This window comes from Agelaius phoeniceus, chromosome 2 (genome assembly GCF_051311805.1).
Source record: "Agelaius phoeniceus isolate bAgePho1 chromosome 2, bAgePho1.hap1, whole genome shotgun sequence".
NCBI classification, from domain to species: Eukaryota; Metazoa; Chordata; class Aves; order Passeriformes; family Icteridae; genus Agelaius; species Agelaius phoeniceus.
Window position 1 is genome coordinate 991159 of NC_135266.1, and position 16599 is coordinate 1007757.

Genomic DNA, 16599 nt, shown 5'->3' on the forward strand with positions numbered 1-16599 from the left:
ATGGTTTTTAACGTCCCTTCAAACCTAAGCCATCCTGGGATTCTGTGAAAACCCAAGTAAAACTGTTTAATTACTCTGGTCTAAAAATTTTCACCGTCAATATTGTTTAATGATCACTTGCAAGACCCCTTAAAATCAGCATAATTCTTCACTATGTCCTGCTGATCTGCCTTAATACTGACTTTGGAGAAGAAAATGAATCAGAGACTTGGATCAATTTGCTTACTTCTATGTCACACTTGATTTATTGCATTTAAAGTAGTTACAGAAGTTAAGAAGTCCTTTTACCTGTTTATGCCATGCTCACATTAATACATGTTAGATTTACTGGTAGAACACTATGTAATTTTTGATATCAAAATAAAGGCTGAAAATGTTTCAGTTGGACAATTTCAGATATATTTAGATTCAGCTGATGCAAATGGCCTTGTCTCAACCAGGCATGTCAGAAACATGAAAAAGGTTCCCCAAAAAGGCCAGAGAAGGACTTTAGTGTGTGCTGCATGTTTCCCTCTGACTCCTTACAAACAAAACTATTCTGATAATTACAAGAAGTCTCTCCTTGTACACATGAGGATCCACAGCGCTATGGGAAAATAACTGTTCTTACTCTCCCCATCTCTGCTGGCTGAATAAACTCCCTTTATTTAAACTCTTTTATTCAGTTTCAGTGTCAGATGGTTTTCAGATTAATTAAATATTTTACTTTCATTTTGTCAAGACCAGTGATTGTTGCTGGTAATGTTCAATTAGTAGCATTAGTAATATATAAGTATTACATTAGTAATAGTAGTTCTGCTACAATTATCAATACTACTTAGAACATTTATTTGTGCAACTCTTCCCTTTCAAAGTAGGAGTCTGGTCTGGTGCTTAAATATGCAAAAAATAACATTAAACCTTATTTCCTAAGGTATTTTACAAAGAACAGTGATGTTTTCACATTACAGCTGTTGAAGGGAGGAAAACTGTGGATTAAATTTTGTTTTATTAATAGTATTGTAGCACAACTGTAATGCTAAATTAGACTAAACCAAAGACTAATATTCTTTGGCTTCATAAAGCAAAAAGTTCAAATGTGGGACAAACCAAGGATGTGGTATTTCAGGGGATGTAGAGACAAACCCCACCTTTGCACAGCCCTCACAGACCACCACCCTCAGCCCCTGAGGCGATGGATAAAGTAAAAACAACGTGGGCATCCCTAAGGTCTTTGGGCCGCCTCTCTCCCTTTCTCCACCCGCCTCATCGCCCTAGACTTCAGGGATTTCTGTTCTAAAGGAAACTCCGGATGGCCCCGCCGAGCCACTGCTCACAGGTTTCCGTCCCTCCTCCCCCCGCGGTGCTCGCTTGGTGTTGTATTTCCGGAGTATTTCTTTCCACGCTCGGATGCCCTCTGGAGCACAGTAAGTTCCCGAGCCGCGCTGGAAGCGTGCAGGAGCCGCGGTTCCCTCGGCTGCGTGGCTGCCGCCGTCCCGGCGCTGCCGGTGGCCCCGCGCTGCCCGCGCCGGGCTGGGGGCGCGGGGGGCGGCCGGGGGCCGTGTGCGCCGTGCCCGCACCGCAAAATGGCGGGACGCTCCTCGTGGGGCATCCCCGCTCTTCAGGGCAAATGCCCTCACGGCGTGGCCCTCAAGGCACCCCCCTCATAGCACTCCCCTCATGGCTTGGCCCTCATGGCAGTCTCCTCATGGCTCGGTGCTCACAGCATAGCCCCCACAGCAGTACCCTCAGGGCATCCCGTTCATGGCAAATGCTCTCATGGGTACCCCCCTCATAGCACTCCCCTCATAGCTTGGCCCTCATGGCAGTCTTCTCATGGCTTGGCGCTCACAGCATAGCCCCCACAGCAGTACCCTCAGGGCATCCCGTTCATGGCAAATGCTCTCACGGGTACCCCCCTCATAGCACTCCCCTCATAGCTTGGCCCTCATGGCATCCCCCTCATGGCTTGGCGCTCACAGCATAGCCCCCACAGCAGTACCCTCAGGGCATCCCCTTCATGGCTTGGCCCTCATGGCATCCCCCTCATGGCTTGGTGCTCCCAGCATAGCCCCCACCTCTGTACCCTCAGGGCATAGCCCTCAGGGCATCCCCTTCATGGCAAATGCTCTCACAGCATCCCTCTCATGGCACCCCCCTCATGGCATCCCGGTCATGGCTTGGCTCTCATGGCAGTCTCCTCATGGCTTGGCCCCCACAGCAGTACCCTCAGGGCATGGCCCTCACAGCATCCCCTTCATGGCAAATCTTCTCCTGGCATGGCCCTCATGGCATGGCCCTCTTGGGATCCCCATCACAGCTTGGCCTGGTGAGAAATGCTACCCACTTTCAAAAATTTAAAAGGTTTATTAAAGTTTTATCAAAATACAAAAGAAGACTGAATAGAAAAAATATTACGGGGCAGGGAGCAAAAGATTTTTCCCCGCCATGTGCTTTGAACCCTTTGGCCCCTCCCAAAGCTCAGCCCATTGACTCCTCCTTCCCTGTCCAGTGATGGAGATCATTTCCTTAAATCTCAATTGGATGCCAGCTCTTGCCATAGCAACAATGCCACCCTCCCAAATGTCCCAAACCCAGGCCACCCCCTGATAACAACACAAGGGGGGTAAAACAGAACTATAAATCTATAAAACTTCTCCTAACAAATATACATGGTATTTGCATTTGAATTGTGAGAGTCAGCCATGGCATTACTCGTCTATCGCAGCCCTCATAGCAATCCCGTCACGGCCTGGCCTTCACAGCCAAAGTGGTGAAATATTTACTTGAAGTAAGTAAATATTTCGTCTCTGGGTTTGGACTTTGATTCACTTGAATTCTTTCCCTGCTGTTTGCAAAGTTGGGGGCTTACCAAGTTTTTAAGCATTTTTTAAAATTTATCCAGTAGCTGTTGGAATTAATGAGCATAGTTGATACTTATGCTACTGTTTTGGGTATATAGCTGAAAGGGTAACACAGAAAGTGCATTTCAAGAGTTGTACTCCACCATCATGGTACAAAACTCTGAGCACTTCCAGCATCTTACATTGCTTGAGGTGTCAAATTTAGTACTATGGGGGATGGTTGTAAAAGTTTATTATCCTGTTTATTTTTAGCACCAAAAGTTGAGGGAGTGTTTTGCCTAGAAAAATGCCAAATCCAGCTGTTTGGAGGATCATACCTGGACACAAGGGGCCTGTGTGGCAGAGCTTCAGCTTGGGCCATGAAAGACACATAATAATGACTTTTTTTCTTCTATTTTGTTTTCTGCACTGCACTGAATGGCAGGAGGTGAAACAAGATGATCTTTAAGTTTCCTTCCAACCCAAACCTTTCATGATTCCATATAGCCAGGTGAGAGCTGGGAATTTATCCTAAATAAAACACATGAGTTAAAAGAAGCTTATTTAACCCAAAGCTCTAAGTAAAAATAGTAATTGCCACCAGATTCTGGAGGCCTCCAAGCTACTTAAGCAGCTCTTCATGTGTTGAAGTCTGAGGAAGTGAAAAGTTTTCTAAGGCTGTGTTTTTTTCCTTCAGGATGAGCCTAATTGTGCCCCAACCTAAACCTGCAGTTCCCCTGTGGGATTCTGGCCATTTTGCAGATTTGGTTGCCATGGCTGTTTATTGTTGTGCCTCAGAGCTGCCTTCACACTTGGCACGGTGAATTCCCTCTGGAAACTGAGCCACACAGAGAAAAAATGCAGAGAGAGTCTGCAGTCTTCCCTCCACAGCCCCTGGTTCCCTGGGGTGTCCTGCCTGGGACCAGGGACAGGCTGGGGCAGGAGGTGGGAATGGGAATGCAAACTTGAGTGTGTCCTGGTCCCTCCGTCCATCAGGCTGACCCGAGGGCACAGCTGGGTTTGCTCCCTCAGCCTCCCTGGCTGCCTTGTGCTGCTCTTCCCTTGTCCTGGCTGTGGTGATCCTTCAGCCCTCAGGAGCTGGCTCAGCTCAGCAGCTGGGAATATTTCCTGTATATATATCCATAGTGACACATTCACTGTGCTGCCCTGCTTACCCTCGCAGTGTCTGCTCTGCAGCACTGCTCTCGTGCTCCAGGTGCCCACATCCCTTGGCACAGGCAGGAGGAGAGGGAAGGAGAGCCTGCAGGGGGAGAGGCTGGGGTGGGACCAATGGGGAGCTGGCCCGGGCGAGGGCAGCTCAGCCCCGTGCACCCGCAGTCGCTGAACCTGCAGCTTGCGCATCCCCACCTGAACGGGGGCCAGCAGCTGGCACACATCCCTGGGGAGGCTGGCTCGGAGCTCCCCTCCTGCCTGCCAGGCTCTGGGGGCACGCAGGATGGGCAGAGAGGCTCATTCAGAGGGCACAAGAGCTGGCTTCAGCCCACGGGGGTTTGGGGCCACACAGCCTGGCTGTGGGTCAGTTTGGGAGCTGAGGAAAGGATGGCAGGGTGGATCCTAGGAGGGGAATTGAAGTTGAGAGGAGAAAGTTTCAAGTTGGGAGGAGCAAGTTGCAAGTTTTGGCTTCTTCTCCAAGCCCTCCCTTTGATATTTTTATCTAATAAGTCTATGAAAAAAACCCTGAAACTCATAAACAGCTCAGACTGCTAGGGTCAGAAACACACAGCCCTCAGTGGGGTGGGAACTGCACAGTCTTCCCAATTTGGGCTTTTTTCTATCTCCTGTGAGAATTATTTTTCTTCTCCTGCCTAACTGCAAGAGGAAAAATGAACTTGTCCTTTAGTCCAAAGCCAAGTGATGAGAGCTCCTCTCCAGCTCTGGAAATTGTGGATTTGAGCCTTCACAGTGGCACTGGGCTTGGGCCTGTAGTGTTTGGGAAAGTGCTGGGCTGTTCTGCAGGCTCAGCTCTCAGAAGGGTAGGAGTTCTTTGCCTCCCAGGGTGGTCTGGCTTGGAAGGGACCTCAGAGCTCATCCAGTTCCAGCTCCTTGCTCTGTTGAGGGACACCCTCCACTAGACCAGGTTGCTCCAAGCCCTGTCCAACCTGGCCCTGAATTAAGACACTCTGGGCAAAGACCATGTCTTTGATCTAAAAAAACTTGGATGCCTGCATGAGTTTTCCTGAATCCCAGTGTTGGGCAAACAAAGACACAGAAGAGCACAGAGGAAAACAACAGCACTGGGGCTTAATTAAAAAAAAATACACTGTGTGAAGCTGTTGTTTGCTGTTTGTGCTGGAGTGCAGAGGTTGTAGTTGTACCTTTCCTGCTGTAGTTTGGGGTGAGCTGATAAGGCATTGCCTTATTAAAATACTCCACCCAGCTGAGATTGAATATTTAGGTACCTTGCATCACACCTGAGAATAAATTGCTAAAGGAGTTTATGTTTTCTTAGAGAGTTCTGTTCATAAAGCAGACACGGAGCTGAGTGTAACCCCCAGGTGTGTGCACAGGGTATGTTTGGGAGGGTCAGTGGCTCCTGTCCCTGGGAAGGGACAGCACCTGAGTAGCCTCCTGTCACTGCTCCCTGTGTTTGGAGCCTGTCCTGTGCAGGGGTTGGGCTGGGAGGGCTCTCAGGACTGTGGGGTTTGCCTCCCTCACTGGGTTTTCTCTGCTCTACAGGCCCTGCTGGTGAGGAAGAGTTCCCTGGTTTGTTGGTGAGCCCCAGCTGCCTTCCTGCAGTGAGGATAAAGGTCTCTGAGCTGATGCTCCTGCCTGCTGACTTTGTCCTGACATGCTCGAGGATAAGCTCTGGGAATCTCCTTGGCTCCACTCTGTCCTTGCCTCCTCTCCTCCTGGACACACAGAGTGATTAACTCATTTCTTCTCTCCTGCTCTCACTTCATATAAGGATCTAACAACAGAGCCTCTTCTGAAATGTCTCTTATCTTCATTTTAAAACATCTTTTGAATGTCCATCTCCTCCTTCTTTACCAAAGCAGGCAATGGGTGCAGAAGGTAATGACATCCCATGGTTTGGAATCTTTAAGGATTTCACATGTTGCTTCCAAAAATCCTGGGGGTGTGATAATCCTCACAGAGTAAATATCTACCTTGTGAGTGACTTTAGCTCTTTAGGGAACAAATTTTTGACTGCTGGATTAGTGACAAAAATAAAAAAGAATGTTGCCTCTTGGGATCTTCATTTTTAAAGTGAGGTCCTGTTGGGCAGCAGAGTGGCCTCCATGACATCTTTGAGTGTCAGTGTAAAATAAAGCAGAGGCTGCCATGGCTACATCTGAGCCTCCTAAACTGGCACTGCCACCACAACTTCTTCTCAAGCCACATTCCTAAATAAAAGTTGCTAGGATACCATAGTGGGATGCACAAATAACACTGAGCTTCAAAACAAATGTGTGAAACCTAATCTTCACTCACATTTTGATATAAAATAATCAAATATTATTTGACAATAGCAGACATGGCTTGTTCTTTTTACTGCTCCCACAGAAAGCTTTGTCCTGTATGTGATGAATTCTTTCATCTGACAGTAGTGCCAGAATGTGTTACTTCAGGGAGGAGAAGGAGGTGACTCTTGGAGTGAGTTGCCATCATGGTGAGTCCCTTGAGGTGGCCACAGTGTCACGGGGTCGTCAGGCTGTGCTGATCAGCACTGTGGGCTTAGTGGAGTGTGAATTTCACAAGGGCCTTAGGATGAAGCAGGGCAGGGCTGGATGGGATCTTGGCCATGAGGAATTGTTCCCTGGCAGGGTGGGCAGGCCCTGGCACAGGGTGCCCAGAGCAGCTGGGGCTGCCCCTGCATCCCTGGCAGTGCCCAAGGCCAGGCTGGACACTGGGGCTGGGAGCACCTGGGACAGTGGAAGGTGTCCCTGCCATGGCAGGGATGGGATGGGATGGGATGGGGTGAGATTTAAAAGTCTCTCCCAACCCAAAACATTCTATAATAATTTGCATCATACCCCTTATTTATCATGCTGCTGATTACATAGACTAATTTTTATTGGTTGCAAAAGTGTAGATCCTGATTTTTAGATATAAAGAGAATGTTCACAAGCGGGGTAATGAACAGTTTTTAACTATAAAAAAAGAATACCTGGGATGGGACAGAATTTATTTCTCTGTTTAGAAGCAACAGGGTAAGTTGCTCCTGTCCTGCAGAGCTCTTGCCCCTGACTCCTAGAGCACTTGTAGGGAAGCTTCTGTGCCCTGTTCCCAGCTGGAAGGGCTGGAGTTCCTTCCATTGGCTGCCTGCAGGCTCATCAGTGGGGCGGGAGTGTTGGGACAGGGACATTTTAACCAGGGCCTGCCAATCTTTGCTCTCTTTGTGCCTCTGAGCTCCTGAGTCCTGCTCTCCTCAGCCTGCTACACATAGCACACAGTGAGTAGTTTAAAATCATCCTGGTTTCAAGTTTTAACGTTTTAAAATTTAAATTTTTTAACGTTTTAAAAGTTTAAAGTTTTAAATTTTTTTTTTTCCGGAAAATCATGTTGTGTATAGTTCAACTTATTATTGATAAAATTTGCCTTAAAAACTACAGTTTAGTGGCCACTGGCTCTGGATACCACTGGCAATGCTTGTTTGACTTCAAGGAGACATCTGCCTGCTGTGTGATCAATGCTCTTCTACCTTACTGTTACATTGCTGTATTCATCTAATTCACCCCTTTGTTGTACCCCTCATTCCTTTACCTTCCCTTCTTGCTTGGGTTGTAATATAAAGAAGCTGATCATCATGTGGTTTCCCAAACATCTATATCAGAACTGATAATTTTTAGCCTAACCTGAGCTTTTTTATTGCAAGTAATCATGGAGGTTTATAATTAAAACACCTCTGTATCTTTGCAATATCTACATTTGGTCTAACACTGGATTAGAAACCTGTTGGTCTCCCCCAGCATGGAACTAACATTAAATATTAGATCTGGCATGTTTAGTTGATAGCAAACAACTCAGTGTTAATTTTCTCTATTTTATCCTTCTATCCACATTTATTTTGACTTTGTTCTGTTGGGATGTTTTGCCTAATGCAGATATTTTGCCTCATCAGGGCAGCTTTAGTCAAGTCAAGCTGCAGCAGCTGATGTGAGGACAAGGCACATCGCTGCCTCATCTGAAAATCTGCTTTGGATCATTTTTGCTTTTCCCTTAGAAATCTCCAGGGTTTTGTTTTGGTTTTTTTCCCCTTTTCTAAGATAGATTTTGTGTTGTTGTCACCCCCTCTTACCCTCCTGCACAGGGGGCTCTGAGCTCACCCGGGCCCTGGCCACGTGCGGGTCAGTGACCGGCGGTGTGAGGAGGGTGACCCTGGCTCTGTGTTGTGTGTGCTGGGATTACACCAGGGCCACTCGTGGCTCCTTTTGGCCTGAACCCTCCTCTGGGTTCTGTTCCTCCCCCCAGCAGTGGGAGAATGGGAGCTGATCCCTGCAGCCAGGCTGGGAGAGCTGGGGGTGCTCACCTGGAGAGGAGCAGCTCCAGGGAGAGCTCAGAGCCCCTGGCAGGGCCTGCAGGGGCTCCAGGAGAGCTGCAGAGGGACTGGGGACAAGGCCTGCAGGGACAGCACCCAGGGAATGGCTGCCAGTGCCAGAGGGCAGGGCTGGGTGGGATCTTGGCCATGAGGAATTGTTCCCTGGCAGGGTGGGCAGGCCCTGGCACAGGGTGCCCAGAGCAGCTGGGGCTGCCCCTGCATCCCTGGCAGTGCCCAAGGCCAGGCTGGGCACTGGGGACAGTGGGAGGTGTCCCTGTCCATGGTAGGCAGGTTGGAATGGGATGAGCTTTAAGGTCCCTCCCAACCCAATCCAAACTATTATTTTAGCTCAAAATAAGGACATACATAATTAGTTTATAAAAGATGTCCTTCCTTCCTTCCTGGAAACCTTCAGTTCTAGAATCAATCCTTCCTTCCTTCCTCCCTTCCTTCCTGGAATCCTTCCTGGAATCCTTCCCTCCCTGTTTTCTGAATTCTGCTGGGTTTTGCCAGTGCAGGTGAACTCTTCCACCAGTCAATAAGTGAGAGTACCCAGGGCAGTGAATGTCAGAGAGCAGAGGTTTCCTGGCTCTCAGAGAACACGCTGTGCTTTTGCAGTGAGCCCCACGTGCGTAAGCTGGCTGTGCACACCCAGGGATGACGTGATCACCATGCTCCCACTGGCCAGCACATTGTCCATGTGTTTTTCCAAACCTCACTGCAATGGGAGAGTGCAGTGGATACCCCACTCCACCTTGTGGGAGTGAGCTCCTTTATCAATTCCACCTATTGCTGGCCTTGGGGTTGTTCTCTCCCAAGCTGGAAGTTACTGTCTTGTCTCATTGCTTAGAGCCTTTCCTTTCCATGAGGTGTTCAGAGCTTTTCAGTCATTGCCTCTAAAATCTCTTGAACAGCCCCATCCAGCTCCAAACACTCTGTGTTCATCCTGTGGGTGCATCAGAAGGGCTTTGACCATTGCAGGGTTGGATTCTCCAAGGAATTGTTGCTCAGAGCAGCTGTGGACTCCCCATCCCTGTCCCAGGCCAGGCTGGACACTGGGGCTTGGAGCAGCCTGGCACAGTGGAAGGTGTCCCTGCCATGGCAGGGCTGGCACTGGGTGGGCTTGAAGGTCCTTTCCAACCCAAACCATCCTGGGAGTCTGATTCTCTAGGCTGCAAATCCCAGCCTGGTCACACAGCAGGGTTTTTTCCTCTCTCCCAGATTTCTGTGTCAGTGGGAGCAGTTTCCAGTTGGGCCCAGGATGGTTTTCCTGACGGGTTCCTGCCATCAGCCCTGGGTCAGCTCAGCCGTGGGGGTTTAGTGTGTATCTGCTGGAGTTCTCCAGCACTCCATGGTCCCTGAAGCTCTTGCTCTGCCCACGTTCCCCAGCTGATTCCAGGTGTTTTCCTGTGTCCTGCAGGGCCATGGCAGAGCGGGTGCTGGTGATCGGCAGCGGGGGCCGGGAGCACGCCCTGGCCTGGAAGCTGGCCCAGTCCCCCCACGTCAAACACGTGTTTGTGGCTCCAGGAAATGCAGGCACGGCTGACAACGGGAACATCTCCAACTCAGGTAAAACCAAAAATGTCCAATTTTAAATTTGATCATTCAACCAGGATGTTGCTGAGCTGAAATCACAGCTGGTAGTGTGAAAGGATGATGATGATGATGATGATGATGATGATGATGATAATGAAATCATCATGATGATGATTGTGGTGGTTTTAGTTTGAAGCTGAGTGGAAATATTAATTTTTGTGTAGTGGTTTTGGTTCACTAATTAACACTTTTTTTTTAATTTTAAGATTTATTGGTTAATGTATATAACTACAATCCCATAAAAAATTTAAACAAAGAAATCCTATACCCTCCCCCAAAAAATCTCTATTCCCCAAAAATAACTAATTTTAGAAATAAATAATAACAACTTTTACCTTTAACCAATTCATCTTTAAAACAACACCCCATAAATCAACATAATCCATAAACAAACTGATGATGGATGATGATGATGGATTACTGTTTTTTAAGGTTTTGGGCATGTGAAATAGATCTTAGATGCAGTTAAGAAGAGAAAAAATATTTGAACAAAGCCTTGTGTAAGTTGTGTAATTAATTTTATAAGATCTCAGCTGTGAAGTCTCATTCTTTAGGTTTGGTTTTGGAGGATTCAGCCAGAGCTGTTCCTCTGGGAATCCAGCTCAGGACAGTTGCTGTGGTTGCCACCTAAATTCCCTCTTGTGCTCTCAGAAGTGTGTTGAAACCCCATGATCCCCACAGCCTGTGACAAGAACACTCTGTCACTGGGAGCATAAATTCATTCCTTTGTCTTAGTGACCTTAAAAAATCAAGGTCGCCTTCAAATATTTCTCTGTGTACTGCCTGCTTGGTTGGAGCTCTGACTGGCTGTAATTGGGACTTTTCATAGTTATTAATTTTGAGAAATCAAGTTTCAGGTGTTGCAAATTGAGCATCCAAAATTTGGAGCTGCATTTCAAAAAAGCCTGGTCTGAGGAGCTGACACGCAGGGAAGCAGTCCAGACCACAGAGATTCCTGTGTCCTTTACACAACAGCTCCTGATTTGGGGGCTTTCACCTTCCTAAAATTCAGTTTTCCCTTCAGAACATGCGGTAAGATGTGGAGTTCAAGGTACCTCAGGTGCAGGGGAACGTGGATCAGACACGTCCATTTTGTGCACCTGTGCTGCTGTGGGAGTAGCTTTGTGTGTTGTTGTCTTGTGGAAATGTGAGTGCTGCCAGGTCCTTGTACAGCAGGTAATTATTGAATAGGATTCCCTTGGAATGCTTAATTACAGGCCTTTGAAACAAACCTGAATTTCTTTGTCCAGTCTCAGCTTCATGAGTGAGCTCCTCACTCCAGTTTTGTGCTCTGTTTGGCCTCTGAGGAGAGCCTGGAAAGAAGAGCTTGACAAGATCAGAAAGTCAAAAAGTCCCCTTTACCCTTGTGCTAAGAGGGGTCAGTGCCAGGCTGCAGGGCCTGTGGAATGGGAATTCATGTGGTTTTTTTTCAAGCTGTGCCTTTTTAAATCCCCCTCTGTTTTTTTCTCTCTTTCACTCCATAAAAAACATTGCACCAGTAGTGGGAAATGCTTGATCTTGAGCCAGGTCTATGAAATTTCCATAGGAATAAATTGTTTTGTTCTGCATATGGACTCACCTGTGCTTTGGGAGAGAAATCTTCACCACCCCAGGAAGAACCTAGAATTTATGAAGAGTTTGACTTATGTTGGTTTTTAAGGAAAGAATTTGTCTCACCTGTTCAGGAATTCCAGTGCTGTCACTGGGGCCTTGATTTAACTCAGGGTGGAAAATGGGGAAGAGCCTGACAGAAGCACATGAGCCCTGGGATGTTGTGTGAGCAACAATACCTGGGATATCTGGGAAATTCCTTCCCTGGTTTTGGGGTTTTTTTGGTATAATCAAGATTTGGCTCTGAAAGTTCATCCTCCCATCGTGGGTCATGGAATTGCCTTTAATTAGGATTGCAGCTCTGGGTCTTGGGTGATTACTGAAACACAAAAAAGTGAGCTGAAAATTATAAATAACCTTAAATCTTTCAAACTTTGTCTGTATTCAAGTAAGAAATTTTTTTTTTTTTGTGATTGACCTGAGGTGGTAATTGTTTCCAGCAATAAAGTGGATTTAGTTTGGGTGCCTAAATACAGGTTTATATTTAATTCAGGTGGATTATCTGGGCAGTTTTGGTGCAGAAGCACAGACAATGACTTGCTGAATGGATAGGTGTGCCTGTGAATGGACTCCACCATCCTGACACCTCCTCCTGTCACATTTTACCTCTCAGTGTAACTTGTGCTCTGAAATTTAATCTTTTGAAATCCTTGGGCCAAGGTCCTCCTGTCTGGTTCCAAAGCAATGTTCAGCTGTTGTGTCAAGCACTCAAGCACAGCTACAGAAATGTCCCCTTTCAGCCAACAACCCAAGAAAAAGGCTATTTGGGAGGAAAGTTAAAATCATGGATAAACAGCACGATTTGTTCCTTCCTGTTTGTTGTTAGGACATTTCTCCACTGTGTAAATCTTGTGCCACGCTCCCTGCTCATGCCATGAGATCAGACCTGCAGCAAGAAATCTGGGGTGAATTCCAGGCTCTCTCCTTTCCTGCTTGGAAAGGGACCAGGGGAAATGGCTTCCCACTGCCAGAGGGCAGGGCTGGATGGGATATTGGGAATGAGGAACTGTTCCCTGTGGGGAGAGGCCCTGGCACAGGTGTGTGGTGCTTCTGGGTGAGCCAGAAGTCAACTGGCATCAGCTGCACATGGAAGCTGCTGGAACCAAACACTTGGGCTGTGAAAGAGGTGCCAAGGAGGGGATTTTTATTTGTGTTCTGTCTGGGTGTTCCCCCACCCCACCTAGGGTAAATTTATAACAAAATAGGGTAAATTTATAACAAAATGTAGATTCTGTTGTGGAATCAGGAAAGTTTATGGGAAGGAATTGTTCCCTGGCAGGATGGGCAGGCCCTGGCAGTGCCCAAGGCCAGGCTGGACACTGGGGCTGGAGCAGCCTGGGACAGTGGGAGGTGTCCCTGCCATGGCAGGGGTGGCACTGGGTGGGCTCTGAGGTCCCTCCAGCCCAAACCAGCCTGGAGTTCAATGATTCTATGAATTTATTCATCCAGAGTAGGGGGAGCACAGTGGCACTGACCAAATCCTGTCATCCCCCTCCTCTCTCATCACTCCCCAGAACCTGGCTGGAGGAGACCATCAGCTCCCAGTGTATTGCCATGTCCCAAGGGAAAGGACATGAGAAAATGGCCCTAAATTACACCAGGGGAGGTCAGATTGGAGATTGGAAATAATTTTTCCCTGCCAGAGTGGTCAGGCCTTGGAAGTGTCCCAGAGGTGTCTGGATGTGGCCCTGGGGACAGGCTTTGGGCTGATGCTGGGTGGCACTGGGTGGTGCTGAGGGCTCTTCCAGCCCTGGTGATCCTGGATCCTGTGCTCCCCTTGGCAGCCCCGTGCCCTGGTGTGTGCAGTCTCCTCCCTGCACAAGCAGCCAATCCCCACCGGGCTCATCTCTTTTCTCCCATGCCTGCAGACCTTGGCTTTGTTTATTCATGATGAAAGCCGTGCAATTGCAGGGCCTTTTGCGTAACTTGGATCATGGGCTTGACATTATTGTCTTTGGTGCAGGACTTTTGCTTTTGTTTGCACAGTTTGGGCCATTCCAAGTGTCATCACACTGAATGTTTGGTTTTGGAAAGATAATGGCTGTAACAGCCCAAGCCCACATTTCCTCAGCCATAATGACAGCACAGTGTCCTTCTTAATGAAGTTTAACATCGTGTAAAACAAAAAGTTCTGATTCCCCTTGCTTTCAGAGGGCTCAGTTTAGTGCAATTTTTAGTAGCACTACAGAAAGAAAGAAAAAAAAAGAACAAAGATGAGTTGGAATTCTACCACCAGCCATTTGTTTCATCCCCAACACCCTCCTGGCACCAAGATCATAAAACCACAGAATTGTGGAATGGTTTGTGGTGGAAGGGACCTTAAAGTCCACCCAGTGCCACCCTTGGCATGGACACCTTCCAGTGTCCCAGGCTGCTCCAAGCCCCATCCAGCCTGGTCTTACCTCTGTAAAGCTCCATGGTGACCCTCCTCAGGGAGGAGACTCGCTGGAAAGAAATTGTATTCTTTTTCCTTTAGAGTTTTTTGTTTTCTTGGTTTCTTTGCAATGCTGTTGTGCTGGCAAATGGGCTGTTCCTAGGGGCCAGACCAGTTTGCTGGCTGGCAGCAGGGGATCCCAGAGCCTTTTTCCTCACTCTCAAGAGCAAGGTGGGTTGACAGGGCTGTGGAGGATGAGGAAGGGTCAGGAGGGGCCCCCCGAGGTGCCCTGGGCAGCCCAGGCTGGAGCAGCCTGAGCTCAGAGCTCCCCGGGGCTGCAGCTCCTCCCGAGGGGCAGCGCAGGGACAGCTCCGAGCTCTGCTCTGGGACAGGGACAGCACCAGGGAGCGCCTGGGGCTGGGCCAGGCCAGCTCAGGCTGCAGAGCGGGGCAAGGTTCTTGCCCAGAGGGTGCTGGCACTGCCCAGGCTGCCCAGGGAATGGGCACGGCCCCGAGGCTGCCACAGCTCCAGGAGCCTTTGGCCAGCGCTGCCAGGGATGCCCAGGCTGGGCTTGCTGGGCTCTGGGCAGGGCAGGGCTGGCACTGGGGGATCCCAGCTCAGGATATTCTGGGGTTCTCTGGTTTATGACTCTGACAGTGGATGTTCAGCCAGAGCCTTTGCCTGGGATTTGGGGCTGTGTTTTGGGTGAGTCTCTGTCAGTGTGGGCCTCACTCCTCCAGGTTTCCAGTGACCTGGCAGCCCCGAAGGGGAGGCTGGGGAGTGCTCTGTGGTACCTCAGTGCTGAGGAGCACCTGTGGATGGGATCTTTCCCTGGTTTGTGTCTCCAACAGCCGTTCCAGTCAGTGACCATGCTGCTGTTGCCCAGTTCTGCAGGGACCAGGACGTCAGGCTGGTGGTGGTTGGTCCCGAGGTTCCTCTTGCTGCTGGTAAGAGACACAAGCTGGAAATCACAGCCTTCAGAATTTAGAAGAAAAGTAAATTTTAGTCCTCATCTGTGCATCACTCAGCAGTGTCTCCAGTCTGAATGGAAACAGATCCTCTGGAGCAGTTTCCCTGAAATCCAGTTGTGCTGAGGTGGACAGGAATTTCTGAAGGGTAGTGTGTGAGCCAGAAAGCCAGTTTTGGTTTTCCTATCGAGTTTTCATGGTTTGAAATAATTACAATTTGAGTCTTGGCAAAAAAAACCCTAATTATAAACAAGCTGATGGTTTTTCTGCTTAAACCTTTTGGCATCTTCACCAAAGACTCATGTTGACTTTTAGCTCAAAGGTGTCATAAACCAAGGGGGGATTGTCATCCCTTCCCAAAGCCAGCACATCCTGAGGGCCTGCAGTGGTGCAGGGTTACTGCTCCTGATTCCAGTGAGGAAAGCAGGCACTGCAGACACAGATGACTTCTATTCCTGGCATTCCTGCTCCAAGGAATCAGTGCAGCTTGGCTGGCCTGGCCCCCATAAATCATCTGGAGATTTATGACTTGTTTTGTGTTTAGGAATTGTGGATGACTTGACAGCAGCTGGGATCAAGTGTTTTGGCCCCACAGCAAAGGCAGCTCAGCTGGAGTCCAGTAAGAGCTTTACCAAAGCCTTTCTGGATCGTCATGAGATCCCCACTGCCAGATGGAAATCCTTCACTGATCCCAAAGCAGCATGTGCCTTCATCAACAGGTACACTTCTGGTCATTTTACACCATTTAGACCTGAACCAACAGGTACAGTTCAGGTCATTTTAGACATATTCTTACTGACAGTGTAAATATCCAAACCAGTATCCAAACCAATCCAATGATTGCTCAGGTATCCATACCTTTGGGATAGAACATCTGCAAAGGTTTCAAAGGATCACCTACCATGACTCTCTCAAACTGCAGCAAGTCAGAGAAAAATGGTTCCTCCTGCTCTAAAATGGAATGCAGGTTCAGTGTTCAGTTCACAGGAGAATGTAGGACAAGCTGTTATTTTTTTGTCAGTCTGCCTGCTGGGGAAAGGCAGGGAGCAGCCCAGAACCATCTGTGCTGGCTTCTTATCCCTTTTCTCTACCAAAAAAAAAACCCTGGAGAATTACTCAGCAACTGATGATCTGCTCATCACAGTGGAAGCCAGGTGACCCCAGATGAAATTCCCAAATGGAAGTCAGTAATGAACAGTCAGGGAATTCCCTGGTGGGGAAAAGAAGCAGGAACCTTTCTCAGGCAGAGCATAACAAGAGGAGCCTGGTGTGATTTGTGTGTTACTCAATAAGGTTGCCATGCAAACTGAGAAGCACTTTGATTTTTCAACTCTTGAAATGTTCAAAATGTCCCTGCAAGGGCTGTTGATGTTGAGTGTCTGTCCTGTGCCTTGGCAGTGCCACCTTCCCTGCTCTGGTTGTCAAAGCCAGCGGCCTGGCAGCTGGCAAAGGAGTCATCGTGGCTTCGAGCAAGGAGGAGGCCTGCAGAGCTGTCACTGAAATCATGCAGGTGAGGAGGAATGTCTCACACCAAACCAGCCCCTCACCACCTCAGAGCATCACAGAAATTCCTTATTTCATGGAACAGGGTTGTGGCTGGGAGACATCAAACCTTTTAGCCTTTATTTGGCCAGCTGTGGAAATCTGTTGGATTTATGGCTTGAGGTGCAGTTCCTGTAGGCTAAAATAAAACCATTCTTCATGAAACCCCCCTTATTTCACTTATTT

At 48.3% G+C, this 16599-nt stretch overlaps 1 protein-coding gene across 8 annotated transcripts in view; it reads left to right on the forward strand.

The window, feature by feature from the left end:
• The first annotated feature begins 1252 nt into the window (after positions 1-1252).
• Positions 1253-16599, forward strand: part of GART (phosphoribosylglycinamide formyltransferase, phosphoribosylglycinamide synthetase, phosphoribosylaminoimidazole synthetase) — a 36256-nt gene continuing 20909 nt past the window's right edge. The window contains exons 1-8 of one of the 8 annotated variants that reach the window (XM_077192908.1): positions 1254-1406; positions 3268-3333; positions 5520-5855; positions 6348-6453; positions 9743-9891; positions 14755-14850; positions 15416-15590; positions 16270-16381. In XM_077192908.1, the coding sequence (XP_077049023.1) occupies positions 9747-9891; positions 14755-14850; positions 15416-15590; positions 16270-16381 (528 nt within the window). In that variant the 5' untranslated portion in view covers positions 1254-1406; positions 3268-3333; positions 5520-5855; positions 6348-6453; positions 9743-9746. Of the gene's footprint in view, positions 1407-3267; positions 3334-5519; positions 5856-6347; positions 6454-9742; positions 9892-14754; positions 14851-15415; positions 15591-16269; positions 16382-16599 lie in introns of those variants that run through there. The other 7 variants (XM_077192887.1, XM_077192901.1, XM_077192923.1 and 4 more) reach the window with 7 other exon arrangements.